Source organism: Chiroxiphia lanceolata, chromosome 16, assembly GCF_009829145.1.
Source record: "Chiroxiphia lanceolata isolate bChiLan1 chromosome 16, bChiLan1.pri, whole genome shotgun sequence".
NCBI lineage: Eukaryota > Metazoa > Chordata > Aves > Passeriformes > Pipridae > Chiroxiphia > Chiroxiphia lanceolata.
This window is the reverse complement of record NC_045652.1, coordinates 1,106,955-1,128,403: the sequence shown is the minus strand read 5'-3', so window position 1 is coordinate 1,128,403 and position 21,449 is coordinate 1,106,955. Positions and strand designations below refer to the sequence as shown.

The following is a 21,449-nucleotide window of genomic DNA, read 5'->3' as shown; positions in this document are numbered from 1 at the left end:
GCTCTGGAGCCAGGCTGGGAGAGCTGGGGGGGTTCACCCAGAGAAGAGAAGGCTCCAGGGAGAGCTGAGAGTCCCTTGCAGGGCCTAAAGGGGCTCCAGGAGAGCTGGAGAGGGACTTGGGACAAGGGCCTGGAGTGACAGGCCAAGGGGGAATGGCTTCCCACTGCCAGAGGGCAGGGTTAGATGGGATACTGGGAAGGAATTGTTGGCTGTGAGGGTGGTGAGGCCCTGGCACAGGCTGCCCAGAGAAGCTGTGGCTGCCCCATCCCTGGAAGTGTCCAAGGCCAGGTTGGATGGAGCTTGGAGCAACCTGGGCTGGTGGAAGGTGTCCCTGCCCATGGCAGGGAGTTGGATTAAGATGGTATTAAGGTCCTTTCCAACTGAAACATGTCTGTGATTCCATGGCCTGCCCTCCCCAGGCTGGGCAGGTTCAGAGCCCCTGAGGAGCAGGGACGGGGCACAGGAGGGGCCCTTGTCCCCAGAGCTGTGGGGCACTGGGGTCCAGCCATGCTGCGGGTGCTCAGATGGGCATCCTGGTGCCCAGAGCTGTGTCTCAGCCAGCTGAGGACTGATGGATTCACTGCTGCCCAGGCGCTGCACGTTTCCAGTCCATCACACTGAGGGTGGGCCGTGCTGGTGGCTGCCCGGCCAGGCTGGTGGAGCCCCTTGGCCTTTGCCAGCTGCCCTTTGCCTGCTCTCAGCCCACCTCACTCCAACCCGTTTTACAGATACTCCTTTGCCAGCCCCGCTTTTGGGGGATCTTTGCCAGAGGAGTCACTGGTGGGGGGTACCCAACACCCTTGGCACTGCTGTCCTGGCCAGCTGGTCAACAGCACAGCAATCCCTGTGGGGGAAAAGGGAATCAGCCCTGCTGGAAAGGACGGGTTTGGACAGCAATTAATATTTCATAAAAGCAAGAAGTCTCAGTGCTGCTGCTGCTGCAACATGAGGAGCACGGGCCAGGGAGCAGAGCAGGAGGAGCAGGAGTTGACTCACCAGAGGGAAGGAGTCTGGGGGGCCTCAGTCTCCCTGCAGGCTGAGGGGCATCCCCAGTGCTCCCTGGGCTGGGGGACCTAGGGCAGTTTAGATGGGATTCATTGGGAACAGCCAGGCTGGGAACATCACTAATGGAATACGCAGCTCTGAAAAGAGGAGCAGGATGCTGTGCTGGGCACAGGGACTTGTCAGCAATTAGGGCAGGGAAAGGATCCTCCACACCTTCCCGCTGGGAATCTGCCGGGATCGGGCCTGGGAGCGGTTGCTCACAGATGCCAGGCCAGTGCCAAGGGATTTGGATGGAGCAAGGCCAGGAGTGGTTACTGGTGTCACAGCCCTTCCTGGGGACAGGCCCAGCCTGGCACCCCATGGCTGGCACCATCCCTGGGGACACGCTGATGTCACCTGCCCAGGCCAGCCCTCACTGGGTGCCCCCTGCCCCCCCCAGCAGTGGGATGCACACACTTCCAACCCCTCAAAACCCACACCCGGGCCCTCCTCATACCTGGGTGTCCCCAACACCCGGGTGCCCCCCTAGATGCCCACCCCACACCTGGATGCCCCCCATAAGTGGATGCCCACCCACCTGGATGCCTCCCCACAGCTGGGTGCTCCCACACACACCTGGATGACACCTGGATACCCCCCCATCCCTGGATCCCCCCAGCTCCCCCTCTCCCCACGCCGTGCGCTGCCCCCGCGCGTCCCATCATGCCCCGCTGGCCGCAGTGCACGCCGGGAGTCGTAGTCCATACCGCCCGCCCAGTTGGCCCCGCCCCTCCCGAGCCCTCAGGGAGCGTCGGGGCGGGGCCGGCCGTGACTGACGCGTGTCTGAGCCTATGGGAGCGGAGACGTCTGAGCGGGGGCGGGGCAGCTCCTGACTGACGCGTGTCTGGCCCAATGGGCGCGGCGGGCGGGGGCCGTGCGGCGGGGGCGGTCCGGCCCGGCTCAGGTGGGCGGCGGGGCCGGCGCGGGGCTGCCCCGGCGCGGGGCTGGGCCCGGCGGGGCGGGGCGGGCTCGGGCCGCGGGGCCCGGCGGGGCGGCGGCGCTTTGTGCGGGCGGGAGGGAGGGAGGGCGGAGCGGGGCTGTGTCAGCGGCGGGGGCGCTGCGGGGCTGGGCGAGACCCTTCCTCCGCCTCCTCCTCCTCGTTCTCCTCCTCCTTCTCCTCCTCCTCCGCCGCAGGTCCCAGCGCGGCCCCGGCGGAAGATGCGCGGCCGGCGGTGAGCGGCGCGGGGCAGAGGCCGCAGCCGAGGCCGGCGGGCGGAGGATGCGGGCCGGGCCGCGCCGGCCCTGAGAGGCAGGATGGGCACCCAGGGCAGCCCCGTGAAGAGCTACGATTACCTGCTCAAGTTCCTGCTCGTGGGCGACAGCGACGTGGGCAAGGGCGAGATCCTGGAGAGTCTGCAGGACGGCGCCTCCGAGTCCCCGTACGCCTACAGCAACGGTAAGGGGGCTGGGGGGGCCGCGGGACTCCCGCCACTGTCACCCCCCGCCACTGTCACCCCCCGCCACTGTCACCCCTCCTCGCTGTCACCCCTCCTCGCTGTCACCCCCCGCCGTTGTCACCCCCACCGCTGTCACCCCCACCCCGCCCGCTGTACCCCCTCCCCGGGGCCGTGCCCCCCGCCGGGCTGGCAGACAGGCAGGGAGGGGTTGTTTTGCTTTTTCCTTTGTTTTTTTTTTCCTTCACGCGCGTGGCGGGCAGCGGGGAGGCCTCGGCAGCTCCTTAAAACGCCCCAAATCTGGAGGGGGACGTGGGCAGAGGGGCCGGGGGTGATGTAATCCCTGGATGCGCAGCCGGACCCTTCCCCAGGGGAGCGCTGCCCGCGCCCTCCCGGTGCCCACACGGACCGAGCCGTTCCCAGGGGAAGCAGGAGCTGTAACAAAAGAACAGGAGCCGATTCCTGCCCGGAGCCGCTCCGGCTCGGTGGCCGTGCCGGCAGGGCTGGGTTGGCCGATCCGCCTCCTGCCAGCGTCGAGGCTCCCGATGGAGCCCATGACAGACCATTAACTACGGTGTCACAAGACCGTCATTAAGAGCCAAGGAGTGGCGCGGTTTCCTGCGGTCCCGGCGGAGCTCGGCCTGGCGGGGTGCGGGTCCTGCCGGCGGGTTCAATCTGTCATCCTTCCCCCGCTCCGTGCGCAGTGACCTCCCCGAGGGCTGAGACCCTGCATCAGGAGCAGGTGGTGCTGAGGTTTGCCTGGCAGCAGGAATCCGAGGGAATCGGGAGCTGCCGATGCTCCGCTTCGGCCGAATTCGGAGCCGCTCCTCGGAGCCACCACCGGCTCCCCAGGAGCTGATGCAAACACACACCTGCTCCACGGAGATTCACGGGGAGCTGGTGACTCAGGAGTCGGGCTGCCTGTGAAATGGGAGCAGCAGTTCTGGAAGGAGAGGGCTGCGGGATTGTTCATCTCCTCGGGTGTCTGCCTCGGCTGGTGTGGTTTGCCTTCGAGGAGGTACTGGGAGCTGTAGAGCTTCCCTGAAGAGAGTTTGTGCCTCAGCTGGGAGCTGTGGAGCTGCTCTGTGGTGTTGGGGTTTGCCAAGCAGAGTGTAACAGAGGGGTTGTTTTACGTGAAGTGTCACAGTTGGAATTGTCTCCTGATCGAACTGGGCTTGAAGCAGGAGTAAGGAGTGAGCAAAGTGAGTGTGTGGTGGGGTGTCTGGTATATACATACATCCCAAAGAACAGGGATTGTGGCTGTGCCTATCAAAGCTTTGTCTTGGAACCTGCTATTTTATAACAACAAAATACCGGCATCTTTTTGCTGGAAAAAGAAATCTCAGTGATCTAATATTTTCGCCCTCCGTGGGCAATTGAGCCCATTCCTAATTAGAGAATTAGGTCACATACTGTTGTTTCACAGTAATATGTGCTCTGATAGTCTCTGCCTCTGTTGCTCCTGGGAAGCGACGCACCTTTAGGATAATCAGCTGGAATGGCTTTGATGTCCCAGTGAATTTGATGTGCTGATGCTGCTGACAAGCCCTGGCAGTGGAAGCCCCCGTGTGTCTGGCACAGCTGGGATGTGCTGACAGGGCACGCTGCTCCTCTGCCCTGACAGAGACCGTCCCTGAGCCGAGGCTCTGGGATTTTGGGAACAGCTCGTGCCTGGCCTCCTCTCTGACACGTTCCTAATGCTGCCCCAAAACTGCAGCAGTTTTATGTTATGCAGAGGTTTTGTTTGTAAATCTACTTGTAAACATGTTGTGCTCTTCCTCATCCCCTCCCAGAGCCCAGATCCCAATTTAAAACAAGTGTTGTATCATCTACAACTTGTTTGGTCAGTCCAGAAAGCACAATTTGCTGGTGCTGGTGTGAAATGGAGGGTGTTTTGGGCTGCTCTTGTGGTGGGGACACCTCATGTGGAGCTCAGGTCCCTGACCTTAGTGGGGAAGGAGCCCTTGGCCCTCTCTGTCTTGTTGAGCTGCTTTTACTCTGCTGTGTGGAAGCAGTTGTAACCAGCCAGTTTTTTTGGGATGAGTGTGAAATGCATTGTCCTTCCAGCTCTGGGAAGGCACACCCTTAGGAGAGAAGCTCTCTAAATGAAGCTCTGTAGTTTTGCTGCTCTTACCCAGCCTCTAGAAAAGGGATTGGGGGATTCCTCTCTTCTCCATGGGCATCTGGCTGTTGGACCAGCACACAACTGAGAGGTGAAAAGCCCTTTTTCTATGGGCTTTTGTGAGCTGTAAGCAGCCTCTGCCTGCTCTCTGGTATCTGAGAGCCTTGGATGCAGTAGGAGCTGTGTCTGTCTTAAAGCATTATAAATGCTTCTGTCCATCTTTTTCCAGGATCCCTGAGCAGAAGGGTCACTTCTCAGCACAGCCTTGGAGCTTGGCACCTTGTTATAAATTGGGCACATCTTAAATTAGCCCCTGCAGTTCCTGTGGTGCATAGCAAGGCCTCAGCCATGTCCTTTCTTTAAATTGATGGGAAAATAAACCTGCTCTGTGGGACCAGAGGTGGTTGTTACTCCCTGTTGTAGGAAGAGGAGTGAGCAATGCCCCGCTGCTGCACAGAGCTGTGAGGGCACTGGGTATGGAACTTACAGTGACAGAAAAATGGCATTTTGAGGAGAAATGTGAGGTCCAGGTGTCACCTGTGTGTTCCTTCCTATGTTTGTGCTGTAGCTATGGAGTGTATCAGTCTCCAGGAGCATCAGCCAAGCGTTCCCTGTGAAAAGCAGGGAGTATTGTTTGTGTCCTGTGGCTGGATATTGTAACTGGGCTGGACTTACCTTTGCTACTTCCTAGCCATCCACAAAAGACCCTGAGTTAAGCCTTCCTACCAGTATTTTGGCAGGGAGAATGCTCTTCTCGGCTTCCAGTGTTGTCCTCCTTCCCAGCTTTCACCTCTCCCCAAATCTCTAGTTGTGGAGGGAGGATGCCTTTCTTGAAGCCTCACAGCTGCTCTGGACAGCTGGAGGACCTCACCTAGGAACCAAAAATCCTGCTTTTTCCCTGAATGCCCTCTGCTCTCAGCATTGGCTCCTTCTCCCAGGTTCAGGGAGGGGCTGCTCCGGTCCCTGTGCTGTGAGCCCTGGTGTTACACCAGAGTCAGAGCAAAACGCTGCTTTACTCACAGGTACGAGTCCACTGCAGAGATCACTTTTCACTTGGGTGCTTAAATGGCTCACTTGGGGTCCGTCCTGATCCTTCCTCAAGTACTGAAGCAGGACAGAAGTGTCTGTAGTCACAGGGTGGTTTTGGAGACAGGGTGTGGTGGAGCTGCACGTGGAAGCAGAGGCGGCCTGTGTGCCCTGTGTGAGGGGGACAGGGGTACTCCTCACCTGGGGGCCCTGTGGCTTTGTCACCACTGTGTCACACATCACCCTGGAATACCTGGTTGTCCATGTGCTGAAATGACCTTGCCCAGCTGGTTTGTTGGCTTGCTGGAGCAGCCTGGGGTGAGTCAGGGCAGGACTCGGAGCAGCCACGAGTGCCATCGCTGCCAGTGAGACGGTGCCCCTGGAATGGGCTGGGCTGGGCTCAGCACACAGATGTGAGGGGATGTGCTCCCTTCTCATGTGAGGGAGGGCTTGTTCTGTGGCTGCCTTCCCCCTCACCTGCTGCTGTTCCCACAGGAAAGGAGAAACATGTGGTAGGGAGAGCGTAGAGCGTGTTTGGGAGCAGATGGTTTGGACTGGAAGGGGGGGTGGATTTTTATTTTTATTTTTCCCTGTCCTCATCTTGTATTGAGAGAGTTATGAGGATGCAGCCAATGTCCTCACTCTGATCTCCTTGCAAAAAGCACATAAAAGCTGAAATGAGAGCCCTGCCCTGTGCAGGGTTGGTGCTGAGACCAGCCCTAATGCACTGAGCCCCAGTGCCATCTTTCAACCTATCCCTTGGCTGGGGTTTGGTGCCTTTATTTGAGCACCATCCTTAGGTGCTCTGGTACTCCCCTGCTATCCAAGACTGAAAGACATGTTAGGGAAAAGGGAACTGGAGTGCTCAATGTAGTAGCTACTGACAGGTTTTATGGTTCAGATTAAAACTGGATTTTTCCCCCATTGCAGAAGTGCAGAAATTCAGCTCCTGGGTGGGGGCTGTGAGCCCACCATGGCTGGGGTTCCATGCCAGCAGCAAGGACTGGGGTAGTGCAGCTTGGTGCCCTGTCCTTGGCTGGGAGGGTGGAACAGGCAGCTGAAGGCACTGCCCAGCCCTCAGAGGTAGTTGATCCCCTCCAGCCAGCACAGTTTGCCTGGGGGCTGCTGTTAATCACCAGGTTGTTTATTGGAGTGACCCACATCTTTGGATGTCTTTTCCCTCTGGTTGTCTTTGTGCAGCTGTCTAAATCTGGAAGTTCCTAAACTGTCCCTTGCAAGTCCTTACAGCAATTCTTCTCTCAGCATGTCCTGTGACCCCTCAGGCACCAGTGTGCATCCAAAAACTCCCCCTGTAAACTCTGCTTTGCTTTGCCACAGTCTCCAAGTTAGTTCTGTGCCAACCAGGAGATTACCTGTCCCACAACAGTGTGTGCAGGGGTGGAGGGAAGGGGACGCCTTGTCTCATCCTCCTCACTGCCATGGAGGGAGGGCTTGCAAGGGGATGTTTCTCGATGCATCTGCCCCTTGCCTGTCAAGTTTCCAAGGCTGAGCAGGGAGATGGTCTCTTGCTTCTCATCCACAACCTCTCTTTGCTGCCATGTGTGGTTGCAGGTCCTACCGCGATGGTTGGCTTTCCCAAACCTTAACAAAGCATGGGGCTGAGCAGGTCTGCCCTAAACTTGAACTTGTGCAAGGCCAGGACCTCTCTCAATACCTGACTGCACCTTCCTGAGCACACCAGAGTTTTTGGGTGTCCCCACGGGCAGTGAAACCTCAAGCAGGGCCAGCACCGATGTGGTGGCACCTTCTGGGCATAGACTGCAGGTGTTGAGCCCAGGCTTCAGATGGCAGCTGAGTGCTCCTCCTGGTGCTGCTGCACTGTGCCAGGGCTTGGCATCAGTAGGGAAGGAGGCATTGATCCTGCTGCTACTTTGCATCTCACCCTCCTCTTCCTCACCTGGCTTTGTCCCACCAAGTGTATCCTGCTGTCCACCCTTGTCCCCGTTGGTGGTGAACAGAAGCTGGCTGGGCTGCCCCCTGCTTCAGCAGCTGCACGCCACTGGAAACTGCTGTTTGTGTTCTGGCATGACTGTATTCTCTGGAATAATGTTTGGAATAATGTTTGAGTTTGAGGTTTAACATGAGGAGGAGTGAGGCAGAGTGTTCCAAGTGCAGCCCTGCCATCACGTTCCCGGAGTGGCAGTGGGAATGTTTCAGCTGGACCATGCTGGTTGTGCTGCTGGAAACCTCTTTGGATGACTTGCAGAGTAGAGAGTGGTTGTTGCGGCAATTCCTGGTGTCAGCCAGCACTTGCATCAGTGTCCTTCAGGGATGTTCGCTTCCCTGTCATCAGGGATGCAGAGCTGATCTCATCAGAGCAAGCAAACTCAGAAACAGCTCCAGCATCTCATATTTCTCCATTGTTTACTCCAGAATCTTTGTGTAAAAATAATTCCAAATGTACTGTGCTGAACCTCCAGCTCTGCTTGATGTGGAACAACCAGCTGCGGCTTAAACTTAAACAAACCCCAAACCAAAGCCAACAAACTCCCCATCAAACCGACACCCAACCCCCAAACCCAGTGCCTGGCAGGTTTTGTGTCTCTCCCAAGTCAGGATTAGGGAGGCACAGCAGCGTAGGCTGTTGTGTGTGCAGAACTTTTGAGGAGAGTTGTGTTTTTGCTGGTGTTTTATAAAGCTGGGGACTTAGTCTGCAGAGTTCTGGGTTGCACTGGGCAGTTCTCGCCACCTCTAATCCCTCTGTAAAAGCTTTGCTTTTATGGCTGTTACCGTGTTCCTGAGCCCTGAGTGCACAAAGGTGATGTGAGCCGAGCAGTACAAAGCTGAAATGGGTGGAATGTTCTTTTAATAACTGGGATTAAAAGTTCCTCTGTGGTTTTTGTTTGTAAAAAGCAAGCAGGTTTTGCTCTCTGCAGGTCCCACGATGGCATTGTCCCCCTCTCCTGCTGTGGGGGTTTGCTTGGTTGTTTTGGTGTATGAGCCGCATAGGAAAGCCCATGGAAAATGTCTCCTCCTCCTGCTTCAGCTTTTGTTTCCAGCTGTTCCCTGGCATGTTTTCCTCTCTCTCCCGGAACAGCGGAGCATCTTTCCATTGCACTTGAGAACAGCTCTGCTCTGAGCTGAGCTTTGGAGCTGAGCTTTTATAACGTTGCAGTTTAAAATCTCGTTTTCTTTCCCTTTGCCCCTCACTGTCCCTGGCAACCCCAGCTCAGCTCAGAGCACTCCAGGAGCATTCTGTCCTACAGGTTCCCGTGGGATTGCAGGCACAGGGGGAGGAAGGAAAACCTTTGGCTCTGTTTTGCCAAAGGCTTTGCTGTGAGATGGGACTCACCTGAAAGAGAATTCCCTGGGGCACAGAGGGTGATGGCTCAGGGCTCCCCATCAAAGAGGTCTGTTTGCTTCTGCAAAAGTTATAGTAATAGTAAGGTTGCAACATCAGCTCAGAGATTGTTCCTCAGAGATTGTTTGTTCCTATAGAGGTTCTCTTTGCTGAGAGCATTTCTACATAGCCATGGCTTTTTAGATTTTCTTCCTCTTTTCTACCTCATCTTTGTCTCATTTCCACCACCCCATTCTACACCATAGTAGATAATTTTAAAACTTTGACACCTATTCTCCGATAAATACAACCTCTGAAGTGCTTGATATCCTGTGTGTGCTGTGCAGTATCAGCCATTGAATTTGCACAAAAATCCTCTTGCAACTCAAACAAAATATTTGCTGTTTAAACCATCAGTGGTTAAGGAGGAGACAGGCAAAAAGGGGACACTGAAAGGCTTTGCTTAACTGGAAGTTTAATAGAAGGTTCTGTGCATCTCTGGGATAATCTTATTTTAAAGAAAATGCAGGTTTTTTAAATTTTTTTTTTTTTTACTCAACTTGTTTCCAGCCCAGCTTCTGAGTTCCCTGGCCCATTTGGAGGTTTTATTGTGACACTTCCTTCTCTGTGCAGATGATTGCTCCTGCTCACCCCCAGTCCTGTTCACAGGAATTACCCTGTCTTGCTTCCTTCAGTACCAGCTGTAACAGCACCAGGCTGGAACCTCTTTTGCCTGTGGTTCTGGAGGCTGACTGGACTGGAGACCAAACTAGATGGAAAAAACCCAAACAAACAATGAACAAACAAAGAAAACCCAACAAAAAAAACCACTATTTTGCCCGCTGTTCACTTAATCTTAAATCCTCTCTTGTCCCAAGAGTTGTTATTTTTCTTACATTGTCAAACTACCTGAGTTACTCGATGGTAAAATCCATCCAGGAAACTGTGCAGGACGTGAAACACAAGCACATGAAACTCTGCAGGGGTTGATCTTAGCTGAGAGCCCTCCCTGTACTGCTCACCATGCCAGCAAACATGTTTGCTGTGGAATACCTCAGTAGGTTGAGACATGCTTGTGCTCTTGCAGGTGTGATCTGTATTACAGGGCTGAAATTCAATACTTTTTTCTGTTTTCAAAATGCCAAGTGCTGGCTTTTTCCTCTGCTGTGCTCCAGAGAGGCTGCCAGGGTAGCTGGAGTGAGATCTTTGTCCTGCGGGTCAGGAGGGGACTTGGGAGGCTCCAGTTTGGGCTTTGAAAACACAATTTCAGGCAGGTGAGAGCTCTGTGAGGCAGCACAGTTTGTCCAGGTGTGTCAGGGGTGCTGTGCCAGCAGGGCCAGTCCATCCTTTAGGAACAAGGAGGGAGCACTGAGCACGCCAGCCATGCTCAGTAAGTCTGGAGATCTGTTGTCACTGGAAACAGCACATGGAAATGTGAAAGCAATGTTTGCAGCCATCCCAGTGCTTCCAGCAGGGAGCAGTCCCTTCCCAGTGTGGGGCTGGTGGTCAGTGCAGCAAGACCAGACTCAGGAGCCAGAGGAATTCATGGTGAGTGATGTCTCACCATGGAAAGAGAGGTTTTTATGGAGCTCTGGAAGTGCCTGTGCTCAGCAGGCACATGGTGCATCTACACCCAGTTGAAGGGCTGCAGCTTTCTCTGGGTGTTTGGGTGTAGAGCATCGGCCTGGAGACACTGTGTCATTGTCAGCCAAGCCAGGAGGTGCCAGCTGGGCTGTGGATAGGGAGCCAGGCATCCTGCACATCCTGAGCCTCTGCAGCATCCCTGAGCAGGTGGGCAGGTGAGCCTGGCGTGCACCAGGAGCAGGTCCAATGCCAAGAAAGCTTGATGCTGTAGAACAACATTTCCCTTCACAGTGTCCAGAAACATCCTGGAGGGCCAGGATATTGAAGGTATTTAGTACAAATACTTGGGTATTTTTGAGTGTGGTTAGTGGGGTTCTTTGTCTCCAAGCATATCTTGGTGTTTGTATGGTCATCCAGCAACAATGCAGACTGTTTTGGTGCCCTCTGATTTCCCTCACAGGCTGCCTTTGTTTCTGCATGCAGCTGTATAGTTTTTATGGAGATCTGAACTGCAAAGCATGAAGAAACTCTTTTGTTTGTTGTCGCTTCTCTGCATAAAATCATTCTTGATTTTCTTCTAAAGCACAAATCCACTTCACATCCCCAATTCTGGACTGACTTTGAACTGTTTCTGGAGCTTCCTGCATGCCCACTGAAACTGTTGGAGCTTTAGGAACAGATTTGCTCCTGGCTTTGAGTGCTGTTTTCAGATGCACTTGTCACCCTTAGCTGAGCCCAGAACAGAGCTCCTCTGTGTGAGGGCCACGTCGCTGCTGGGCTGGGAGAAGGCAGCGGACAAGTGAGCTCTTCTGCAAATCTGGGCTTCTTAAAGGTCTCCAAATAAGTGTTTTGCTTTTGGCTGGTTACAAAATCAACCAAGCAATTATTTGCCGGGGATCCCCACCTCGGAGCCCTCAGCTGGAGACGAAGATGCCTGGGAACAGACTGATATGAGCACAACTTCCAGGCTAAATGGAAATCCCTCAGTCAAAATGAGGCGGATATGAATGGAAGATGGAGTGTGTTTTTCTGGAGAAAACCTACCAATTTGGGTAACTAGAGATAATTACAAGGCGTTTGTTCTCTCTGTTTCTGCATGTGTCTCAGTACGAGGTGCTTGGCAGCGTGGTGGATGTATCACCCAGAGCTGCCAAGAGCCGTGGCAGCTCCCTGGAGCTGGCAGAGCTCCATGCTGGGACGTGGGGCTGGGCTGCTCTGCTCAAACCAGCCACACTCCTCTGCTGCACACCAGAACGAGGGGAACTCCTCGTGGCCTCCCCCTGAGCGGAGCAGCGAGGGTGGGGGGTGTGTGCTGCTGGGGGCAGGAGATGGAGGCTGGAGCAGGGGCTCCCATCTCCAGCAGTGCTGGTCTCCCACGCACCCCATAGCCACTGGGACCCCTCAGTCCTTTTCCCAGGGCTCAGCTACAAGGCAGAGCAGGAGCACAGCGGTGGGATCACGTGCTTGCTGACCTTCAGCCCTGCAGGGAGGAACAGGGGTTATTCTGCAGGGGTGCTGTTCGGGAACTTTTACCTGAACTTTTCACCCTGCTCGAAACCAAGGAGTGATACTGGGGGGTAAAGGCACAGACCTGGGATGAATCCACCTTTGTTTGGCTGACTCCTGTTGTTGGTGAAGATAATTTGTTGTTTCTCTGTCTAAAGAGTAGGTAATTGAATGCATGACTCAAACTGATGAGCTCATGTGTTGTTGGGAAGGGATTTTTCCCGTGGCTCCCAGCTCTGAGCTGACTGGTTAAATTGCTGCTGTTAATGTGCTGCTGTACACACTTTCTAAGGTCGTGTGACTTCATCAGTTGTTATTTGAATAGCTTGAATTTACTTTTTTTGTCTGTTAGTGTTGATGTCCTCATACCGCATTTTTTCTGAATGATTTAGTATCACTTACAGATGACAGAGAAAGTAACTACTCCTCTAAGTGCACAGTAGGAGCAGGTGGTGTCTTCTACATACAGATGCTGCTGCCTGTTTTTAAATTACTCATAGAATCAGAGAATCTCAAACCTGTGTCTCTGGGTGCACACCTTACCTGTGCCCCAGCAGCTGCCTTCTGCCTGGGAGTGAGTTTGGTGTGGATTAGTACATTGGTTAACCTGTTTGCTCTGGACGTGCTCTCAACAGCTCCTGGCTACCTGTGATTTCCATGCCATCGGCCTCGTTTGACTAGAAATGAAGCAATAAGTCTTTCCCTATCAGCTTTTACCCACAATCAAACAAGTCTGATAGGTGAATTCTGCCCTTTTACTCACAGGTTGGTGAAGGCTTGAAAAAAGACCCAAAATAAGACATTCTGAACTACACCATAATGCATCCTGGCTTCATATTCTGCTCTTGCAGCAACTTGGCTACTGGACCCAGTTGCTGTAGGTTGGCATTTTCATGACCATCCCCACCATAAGCAGTTGTTAAAGGAAAGGTGCAGGATGTGGGGTGCAGTGAGAGGGAAGAATGTGAAATGGTGATGGGAGTGTAATTACTGTTGTTGTCTTGTGGAACATGGTTCTGCCAGAGAACGAGTCCCAGGAGGCCAGTGCCCACCTCAGTCTGGGGGGAGAGCCTATGGAGAAGCCAGGAGTGTGTATGTCACAGGGATGTGCTGTGGAGCTGCTCTGGCCCTCGGGGCCTCACCTTGTGTCATGTTCCCAGTACCCCCCCCAAAGCTGGGCTCTGCAGAGCTGCTGCTGGGAGTGCTGCCTGTGGGCAGCACCCTGTGGGTGGGGGGATTTCACCCTGAAATAACCTCCCAGGGAGGGTCTCTGTTCAGGGCTGCTGTGAGCTGCTCTGCCAGTGTCCCTGCTGTCCACATTCTTTCTGTGAGCCCCAAGAGTGAGTGTTGGTTTGGTTGTGGGGTGGCCTGTAGGGTTTTGCCTTGGTTTTGGGGTGAGGTTTTTGCATACCGAGGCCTGGAAGTAGGAATGAAGCTCTTATTCTGAGCTGGCCTTCTTTCATGGCCCAGTGCAGACCTGGAGCTTTTTGCTTTGGCCTCAGTTTTGTGACCTCCTTTTTATGACAACCCACCTTTTGGCCTCAGTTTTGTGACCTCCCAGCACTTCTCTTCCCTCTGTTCTCTTGGGCTGGTTGGTGAGGATGGGACTTGGCTGGGTGTTGCTGCATCTGCCTTTTCTCTGTGCTCAGCAGGGATGGGGCACTCTGGCCCCTGGCTGCTCTCCCCCACAGTGGCTCCAGCTTTCCAAAGGAGCTGGGCAGCCCACGTGGTGCCTGAGCTGCACACGCAGGGGCAAGGCTTTCCCTTCTAAACCCCAGCCACGTCAGGCATGGCTTGGAAAGGTCTAGTAACTCTGTGACACCCAGGGGCTTGGTAGAGTAACAAGTCACCTTTGGACACTGCTCAGATATTGCTGGCGTTTGGGATAAATTAATTTCTGCACTAATGGCTTTAGGCTGGACTTAGCAGAGCACAGAAGGGCTTCAGTTCCAAAGTCTGTGGCACAGGCAGAGGAGCAGCCACTGTGCTGGGTTTTGCACAGTTTATTTGTTTGGTTCTACCTCTTTTAATCCAGCTGGCAGGTTGGCACAGGCCCTTTGGTGGGAGAGGGAGGGACCTTTCAGCAGCTCGTGTCTTGTGGACACAGCAGTAAGATGACAGCTGGCTTGTGTGACAAAAAACATGTCCCCAGAGTGTGGCCAGGGGACTGGGGGGGGAGCTTGAGTGACAGCCAACCAGGCTCTGCCAGCCCTGCCAAGAGGGTCTCAGAGGAAGGGACACCCTGGAGGGCCTGACCTGGAGAGCCTGACTGCTGGGGAGGGGAAAGGGCTTTCTGCATAGTTTATGTTCTCACAAAAATTCATAGTTGTCGTGGTGTTCTTGGCATCCACAGCATTGTCTGACCTGGTGATAAAGGTTTTATACCAAATTTACCCATCTCTGTTTAGCCCCAGCTCCGGGAGCCCTTGCTGCTGAGAAGCTTCACCAGAGATTCATTCTTAATGTTTTCAGTTTGCAAAAGCAAATTAAAAGGATGTTACAGTCTGTTGACCCACTCTAAAGTGTTTCTGGGTGCTTATCTTACATCTGTGGCAGTGAAAACACTCATTTAAGACCAGCTGCACACCGGGTGATTGTGGCTTCCCTGTGTAGAAGGAAGGATTGTCACAACACAGGTTTACAAATTCGAGGCAGAGTTGGCTGGATGCTCTTGACAGTGTTTGCCTGTTTTATAATCATGGCATGTCTTTAATTTTTCAGTTCTTTGCTCTCACAGCCCTCCATCCCTTTCTCCTTTCCCATGCCATGCAGCACAACCAGCTCTTCACAGCTGGTTACTCCCGTTCACTGGGAAATCTCAGCAAGTTAAATATTTGATGTGTGTTCTCTGTGTTTTCATTCCAGCCCCGTGCTCTCCCCCTCTTCCCAGCAGCCACTGGTCAGTGTGGCACTAACCCCACAAACCTCTAGGAAGGCCTTCTGCACTGGCAGAGCTGATGACCCTGTAGGCAAACAGAAGAGCCTGGGGTGTCTGGGGGGAAAATCCAACGTTTTCAGTTAGACCCTGGTGGCGTGGTGGCTTCAGCTGTGCTAGTGACAGTCACAGATCAAAGTCCATCTCCAGGCTTGCTGGGTGAGGCACTGTGGTGGCACTGTGAGTGTATCCTGGTGGCTTGTGAGCAAGAGTCCCTTCCCCCTGCCCCCGCAATGAGGTGAGGTGGTACAGAATAACCTCAGTGTCCTGGCCGTGCCCCTCCTGGCTACTGCAAAAATTAACACTCTTTTGGCCAGAACCAGGGCATTCTCCACCCCTTATTCTATACCATCTGTGTCATACCCAGATCCTACACCTTCCCACTATATGTATATACATAAGAGCATATATATATATTTATATATATATATATATATGTATACACGCACATAAGGTATCATTTCCATAGTCAATGACCATCCCCCCAGGGTGTCTGTTGAGTTCATGTAGTCCATGGCTGTGGGTTCTCTCCATCCTGGATGTCTCCTGGGGCAGGAGAGTTGGTGTGCTGTCAGCTGGTTCCAGCTGCATCAGGAGCTCAGGACTGGTGTATCTGGAGCAATCCATCCTCATTGTCCATGGCAGTTCTGGCACACAGTGGTAGTGTCATTCAGCAGCCACTATCATACAATTGAACATAGACTGTTCTCACCCAAAAATCACATCTCCTTGAGGGGCACATCATGTTTCCCTGTCCCTCTGCATCAGCCACCAAGTGCACCCAGTCCTTGAGCGAAACCAGTCCCACGGGTGGGTTTGCCTTTGCTCGAGGCAGGACTGGTCCAAAGTATCTTCCCTCACACATTCCTCACATGCATCATGGGGACTTTATCCCCTTCTACGGTATGGGGAGGTTTGGATTGGAAAGGCAGTGAACCAGTGCTGGGATTTCCCAGTCGAGCAGAGCATTTCTGTAGGGGTGTGACAGAGTCCCCTCGATTGATCTTATTTATATAATGCATTGAATGAAGGATTGGCCTTGGCTCATTGTCATTACACACCTCCAGTTTTGCCTGTTGACCTTATATATCACTTTGCCAGTGGATTGGTTGTCTTCTTTTGAACTATAAATAAATGAAACCCAATTTAATTTTAAAAATGAAGGAAAAAAGCTGAGGTGGCATTATACAGCACACATGTGTAAGCTGGGGGAACTGATTGTATTTTTAATGAAGTTCAAGTAACGTGCACTGGTTTTTGTTGTGGGTGGACTAACAGAGTGAGGTGGTGGATTCCGAGCTCCCACAAGCAGAAAACAGTCATGTAAGAAATGAGGTGGCAAAAGCATCTTTGGTCAGTCTGACTCATGCAAACTGGAAATGACTTTAAGTGTCAGAGTGGAAATGACTTTGGGCGTCTCTGAGAAGAAAAGCAAGGGTCTTCAGACTGCATCAATGTCTCACTTGAGCACATTGATTTATTTTTATTACTTTTAAAATTTTTTCCTTTGGAAAGAAATGTTTGAGCATCACCTAGAATGTCTTTTGCCCTAGATTTGTGAATAAATTATGTTCTTCTGAGAGACACTGTGGATGCAGACTGGGCGTGTTGCTGCCCAGCCTTTGAGGGAGGTCTCAGGAAAACCTGCTGATGTCTGGTTTAAAGTGGGATGGGTCCCTTCATCCCTCTGTTATGGGGTGAGTCCTGGTTGTACCTTTGTGGTGTTTGTGTAGGTGCAATGGAGCTGTTGGGGGTGGATCGTTAGAGAGGACACTTCATTTGGACAATCACCTAAAATGCAGTATTGGCTCTGGCATCACCCCGAGAGCTGGGATCGTTCTCGCCCCAGCACTGAGTGAGGATCCCCTTGGAAAGCTAAAGCAGGAGAAAGGCACATGCTGATCTCAGGTTTTGCTCAAATCTGCCTTTTTAAGGGGAGGTGACCCTTCTGGTCCCCCACCCAGGCATTAGGGCACCTCGGGAGTCTGCAACAGCAAAACCTGTCTCCTTTCTCTGAAACAAAGACCCACACAGAGCCAGAGGCCACTGTGTTTCAGCAGTAAATATTTACAGAGCCTTGTTCACTTGAGCTATTTAAAGCAATTTTCCTGAGACATCAATCTGTTTAAAGGGAGAGCATGAAATGCACATCTCCCTTGTCTTTCTGCCTTTTCCAGTGGACTTCCAGATCCAGGTACCTGCTTTCCTGCTGCCTCCTCCCTTGTGTTTCCCATGCTTGTGCAGGTGCAGTTCAGGGGCTTGGCAGAGTGGAGGTACCCTGTCTCTAAGCCATAAATTCCCAGGGGAAAGGGAATGACAGAAGCTGTCATTTCTCTTGGAGGGGTTTTACTTTTCCTGCTCACATCAGGTGTCATCTTCTGGGTGAAAGCTTGAACTAAGCTCAGGTTGGGTGTGGGGTTTCCAGGTGATATCAATGCAAAGTGTGTTGTGCACTGCATGAGTAATCTGGAAGAGGTCAGAGTTTCCCCTAACACATCCTGTGTGTTCCCATGGGAAAATGAACTTTGCTTTCTTAGGTTTCCTTAGACCAGTTGGCAATAGAAGGAAAGGTTGGAATTCCCTGGAGCCTTGCCCGGGAGCGTGAAACCCGGCTCTGCAGAGGAGAATTGGGTGTCCTGACATCAGACTTGGTGACAGCAGATCCCTTTGCACAGTGCCCTGTGCCAGGTCTGCTCCAGGAACGGGCTGGGATGGCGTCAGCAGGAGTCTAAAGCAGGGCTGGAAAATTAGCAGAGGAGTCGGCCCAAGTGCTAAATCTGAGAGAACAGCCCAGACTTGTTACCCAAGCCTCATTCACTTTGTTGCATCTGCTCGATATTGGTCCAGGAGGAGACAGTTATACAAAATAAGCTTTAAACAAGAGTGGTTTCTTTGCCCCGGCACCACTCCCCGAGGGCCGGCAGGGCTGGTTCATCACCGCGTGGGGTTTGTGGGGTTTGAGCAGCACGGCCCTGCTGAGGGATCAGAGCTGGAACTGGAATGTCTGTGCCTGGCTGCAAGCAGAGGGGATGCTCAGCTGGGGGAAACCTGTCAACACCACAGTGTCAGAAAGATATAAGCTCTTAGGGAGTGTCCAAAGGAGGGCAACGAAGATGGGGAAGCGCCTTGATTGAAGCTGTGTGAGGACACTGAGGACACTTGGTGTGTTCAGCTGGAGGAGACTGAGGGGAGATCCCACTGCAGTTCCAACTTCCTGAGGAGGGGCAGGCCCTGAGCTCTGCTCTGGGGGGACCAGGGACAGCATCCAGGGAATGGCCTGGAGCTGTGTCAGGGCAGGGTTAGGTTGGATCTCAGGGAAAGGTTCTTCCCCCAGAGGGTGGTTGGGCACTGAACAGGCTCCCCAGGGCAGTGGGCACAGCCCCAAGGCTGCCAGAGCTCAAGGAGTTTTTGGATGATCCTCTGGGGCACAGGGGGTGATTCTTGGGATGGTCCTGTGTAGGGCTTAGGGTTGGACTCAATGACCCTTGTGGGTCCCTTCCAACTCAGCACATTCTCTCATTCTCTGAACTACAAAAAGGAAACTTTAAAAACTGCCCTTGTTGTGTCTGAGCTGCCTGAAGTGCAGAGGCAGAGCAGCAGCCCTGGCGTGGCCAAGGCCATGCACTGTCTCCCTGCCCTCAGCCTCTGCACAGAGGTGGCATCTAGTGGCTGCTGTGGCCCTCTGTCCCCATGTCCCTGGGATGAGGGAGGAGCCAAGGCTGAGTTTGAGCTGTAGGCTGGGCCTAGGAAAGCGAGCTGGGCTGCTGTCTTAGTTTAACAAGACTACGACTTAGAAATAAGGAGACTTCAGGTGGAAGTGTGGAAAGGGAAAAAGAAACAGCTTTTATTAACAAATTTGAATAAACAACAAATGGTGCAATTAAAAACTTTCAGAAGAAAACAAAGCAAAGTCCCAAATCCCCAAGTGGGAGAGGAGAAACCCGTGGCAGCCCGGGGAGGGTATGGGGGGAATGGAGGGGAGGCAACGTTGGGAAAAAATTCCAACATCTACATTATGTAGATTTTGTGGCACCAGTGAGCCAGGGTCATCCTGCACAGCTGTGGGAGAGCTGTGCTTGTGAGCTGTGTCCTGCCTGGGATGCTAACCAGCTGAGAAAAGTAACACACCAAAAGGGAGTCCCTTTGAGCTGTCCTGATGCTCTGAGTGTTTCTGGAAGAGGAAGGCTGAAATCTCCAGAACATCAGTTTGTACAGATTTTGCTCCTTATCAATGAGCTTGTGGGGCAGAGTTTGCTCCAAAACCTTTTGTAAATGCAGTCCCTAGTGCCAGTTTCAGTGTGTGCAAGTTAAAAAGTGCAGCACTTTACTGCACCCCATTGACCACATACTGCTCTGCCTTAACTCAGGTGTGTGTGACCATCTCGGAGCAGTATCCCAGCAGTACCATGGGGGTGATGCTCAGAAAGGCCTCCCCCCTCCATCTCCAGTGCTCCAATGCCAAGGAGAGAAGTTCTGCCCAAACACACAGACTGCCCTGAGCCAGGCAACAAAACCACTTGGCTGGAATTCCAGCTGCCTGGAAGTGGGAAGGGATAGGTTGGGTACTTTTTTTTCACTGAGCCTTTTGCACTTGGCATGAAGTGTGGGGGGCAGCAAGTACCTGGAGACCCTGCTAGAACCATCCATCGTGGGGATTTCTGGGAATTCCCACGGGAGCTCTGGGCTGCCAATCCTGCCTGTCCCCTGGGAAGGGAGATCTGCAGGGGACAAGGACAACCTCGTGCTTCCTCCCCCCATCTCACACACCTTCTCTGTGTGTGACATCACTGTGAAGGACATGAAGGGCTTCTGCTTTGCCTGTTTGTTTTTTCCCTGAGCATCTTGAGGAAAGAAACTTCCCCCAGGAAGTTTTTCCAGTGCATTTTCTACTGGTTTTCTGCTTTGGTCGTGCTGTATTATTGATATTATATATATATATATATATAAACATGAAACAACCAAAGACTGGTGTCGCTCTGGTTTAAAGTAGTGATGTGGTTTCAGATGAACACAGAGTGTTTAAAGCATTTTTCTTGGTGACTGAGTCATGAATATTTGGGACAGGGAACCATGTTCCCCATGTTGGGGATGTAGGATGGGCAAGTTTGAGGGTGTGGAGCCTAATGAAGACATTTGTGTGTTTGACATTTACATTAATGAGCTTTCTTCTCTTCCCAGTCAAGCTGAGTCTCTCTTAAGGGCTCATAATCAATGATTTGTTTCACCTCAGCAGTGGCATTTTTGGAAATGTGGTTTCTGTGCCCTGAAAACTGCCTCTGTTCCCCTCCTTGGTGCTGTTCCTGCAGCTGCTCCATCTGTGTGCCTGCACTGCTGAAGCAAGGGCTCCCTGCCTCAAGGAGCTCCTGTGCCTGAGGAGGAGGTTCTGCGTGGGGCAGAGTCTCTGAAACAGCACACTGAGCTTAATTAGCCCCTTCCCAACAGCCCATCAGAGCCTGGGTCAGGAACTGGCAGGAGAAGAGTCTGGATACTCCCTCCTTGCTGGGGAAAGATGTCTGAATACTCCCTCCTTGCTCCCATTGCTCCTCACCATCCCTGGGGATGAGGGAGATTTATACCCGCCTGAAAATAAATACAGATCAGTCACTTGTCTCTGGAGGAAGATAAAATGTAAACTCTCTGTTTTCTGTGATAAAGCTCTGGAAATAGTTGGGATTTAAGATAATTATCTTTATTGCTTTTTATAGCACCCTATGAAGGCTGAAATCTAATTTGTTTTTCACTAACAGGGACACTCCTGCAGATGACTCAGAAAAATCCATTTGCTTTATTGACAAACTTGTCTGTTTGGTTGTCAGGGCAGTGTTCTCCTTGCAGGGTCGGGTTTTAATACAGATTCAAGTCTGATATCTGTTGGCAAGAGGAAAAAATAAAGTTGATCTAATCAGAGTGAAGCGACTCTGCTTTATTAAAGAGGGCTGTAAATTAGTTGATGCTTCAGTGGGTGTGCAGTGGTGGTGCTTCGTGCTTTTGTTTAAGCAACTTCACTTGAAGCTTATTAACTAGAGCCTGCAGAGAAGCTGCTTTTCCTGGGCACCTGGATTTCGGGAAGGAGGTGGGAGGTGCAGCTGTGGCTCTACCCCTGTGCCTGGGGCTGTGGGGAGGATTGAGTTTTGCATCATTTGAACCTGTTGCTTGCAAGTGGAGTTGCCCGTTTTGAACTTCTCGGTCTGACTGTGAGGCAGGCTCCCCCTGTTAACAAACTCCTTGTGTGGCTGAAGATGTTGGACACCCCCTGTGTGAATGAGTTGTGTGCCAGCACAGCTGGGTGTTGTGGTTTGGGGGGGTTCTAGTGCTGTGTGTGAAAAGCAGATGATGTCTGTGCTGCCTTCTCAGCCTTCATAAGGGGGAGGTGTTCTGCCTCGCCTCTGGGATCCACACCCCAGGGCTGCTCAGAAGAAGAAACAGCATTCCCTGGGCAGGTTTTCTATATCAGCCACCTCTCAAATGTCCTGTGACTGCAGGCAGGGATGTTTGAGATGCTGGGACTGCAGGCTCATGTAGTGGAGGTGCTTATAA

General features: G+C 52.7%; 1 protein-coding gene across 1 annotated transcript in view; it reads left to right on the top strand.

Annotated features, from left to right (window-relative positions):
• Nucleotides 1-2,156: 2,156 nt before the first annotated feature.
• Nucleotides 2,157-21,449, top strand: part of RAB40C (RAB40C, member RAS oncogene family) — a 37,383-nt gene continuing 18,090 nt past the window's right edge. Inside the window, 1 exon segment of the mRNA XM_032704252.1 lies at nucleotides 2,157-2,440. Within this exon segment, the coding sequence (XP_032560143.1) occupies nucleotides 2,299-2,440 (142 nt within the window). The 5' untranslated portion in view covers nucleotides 2,157-2,298.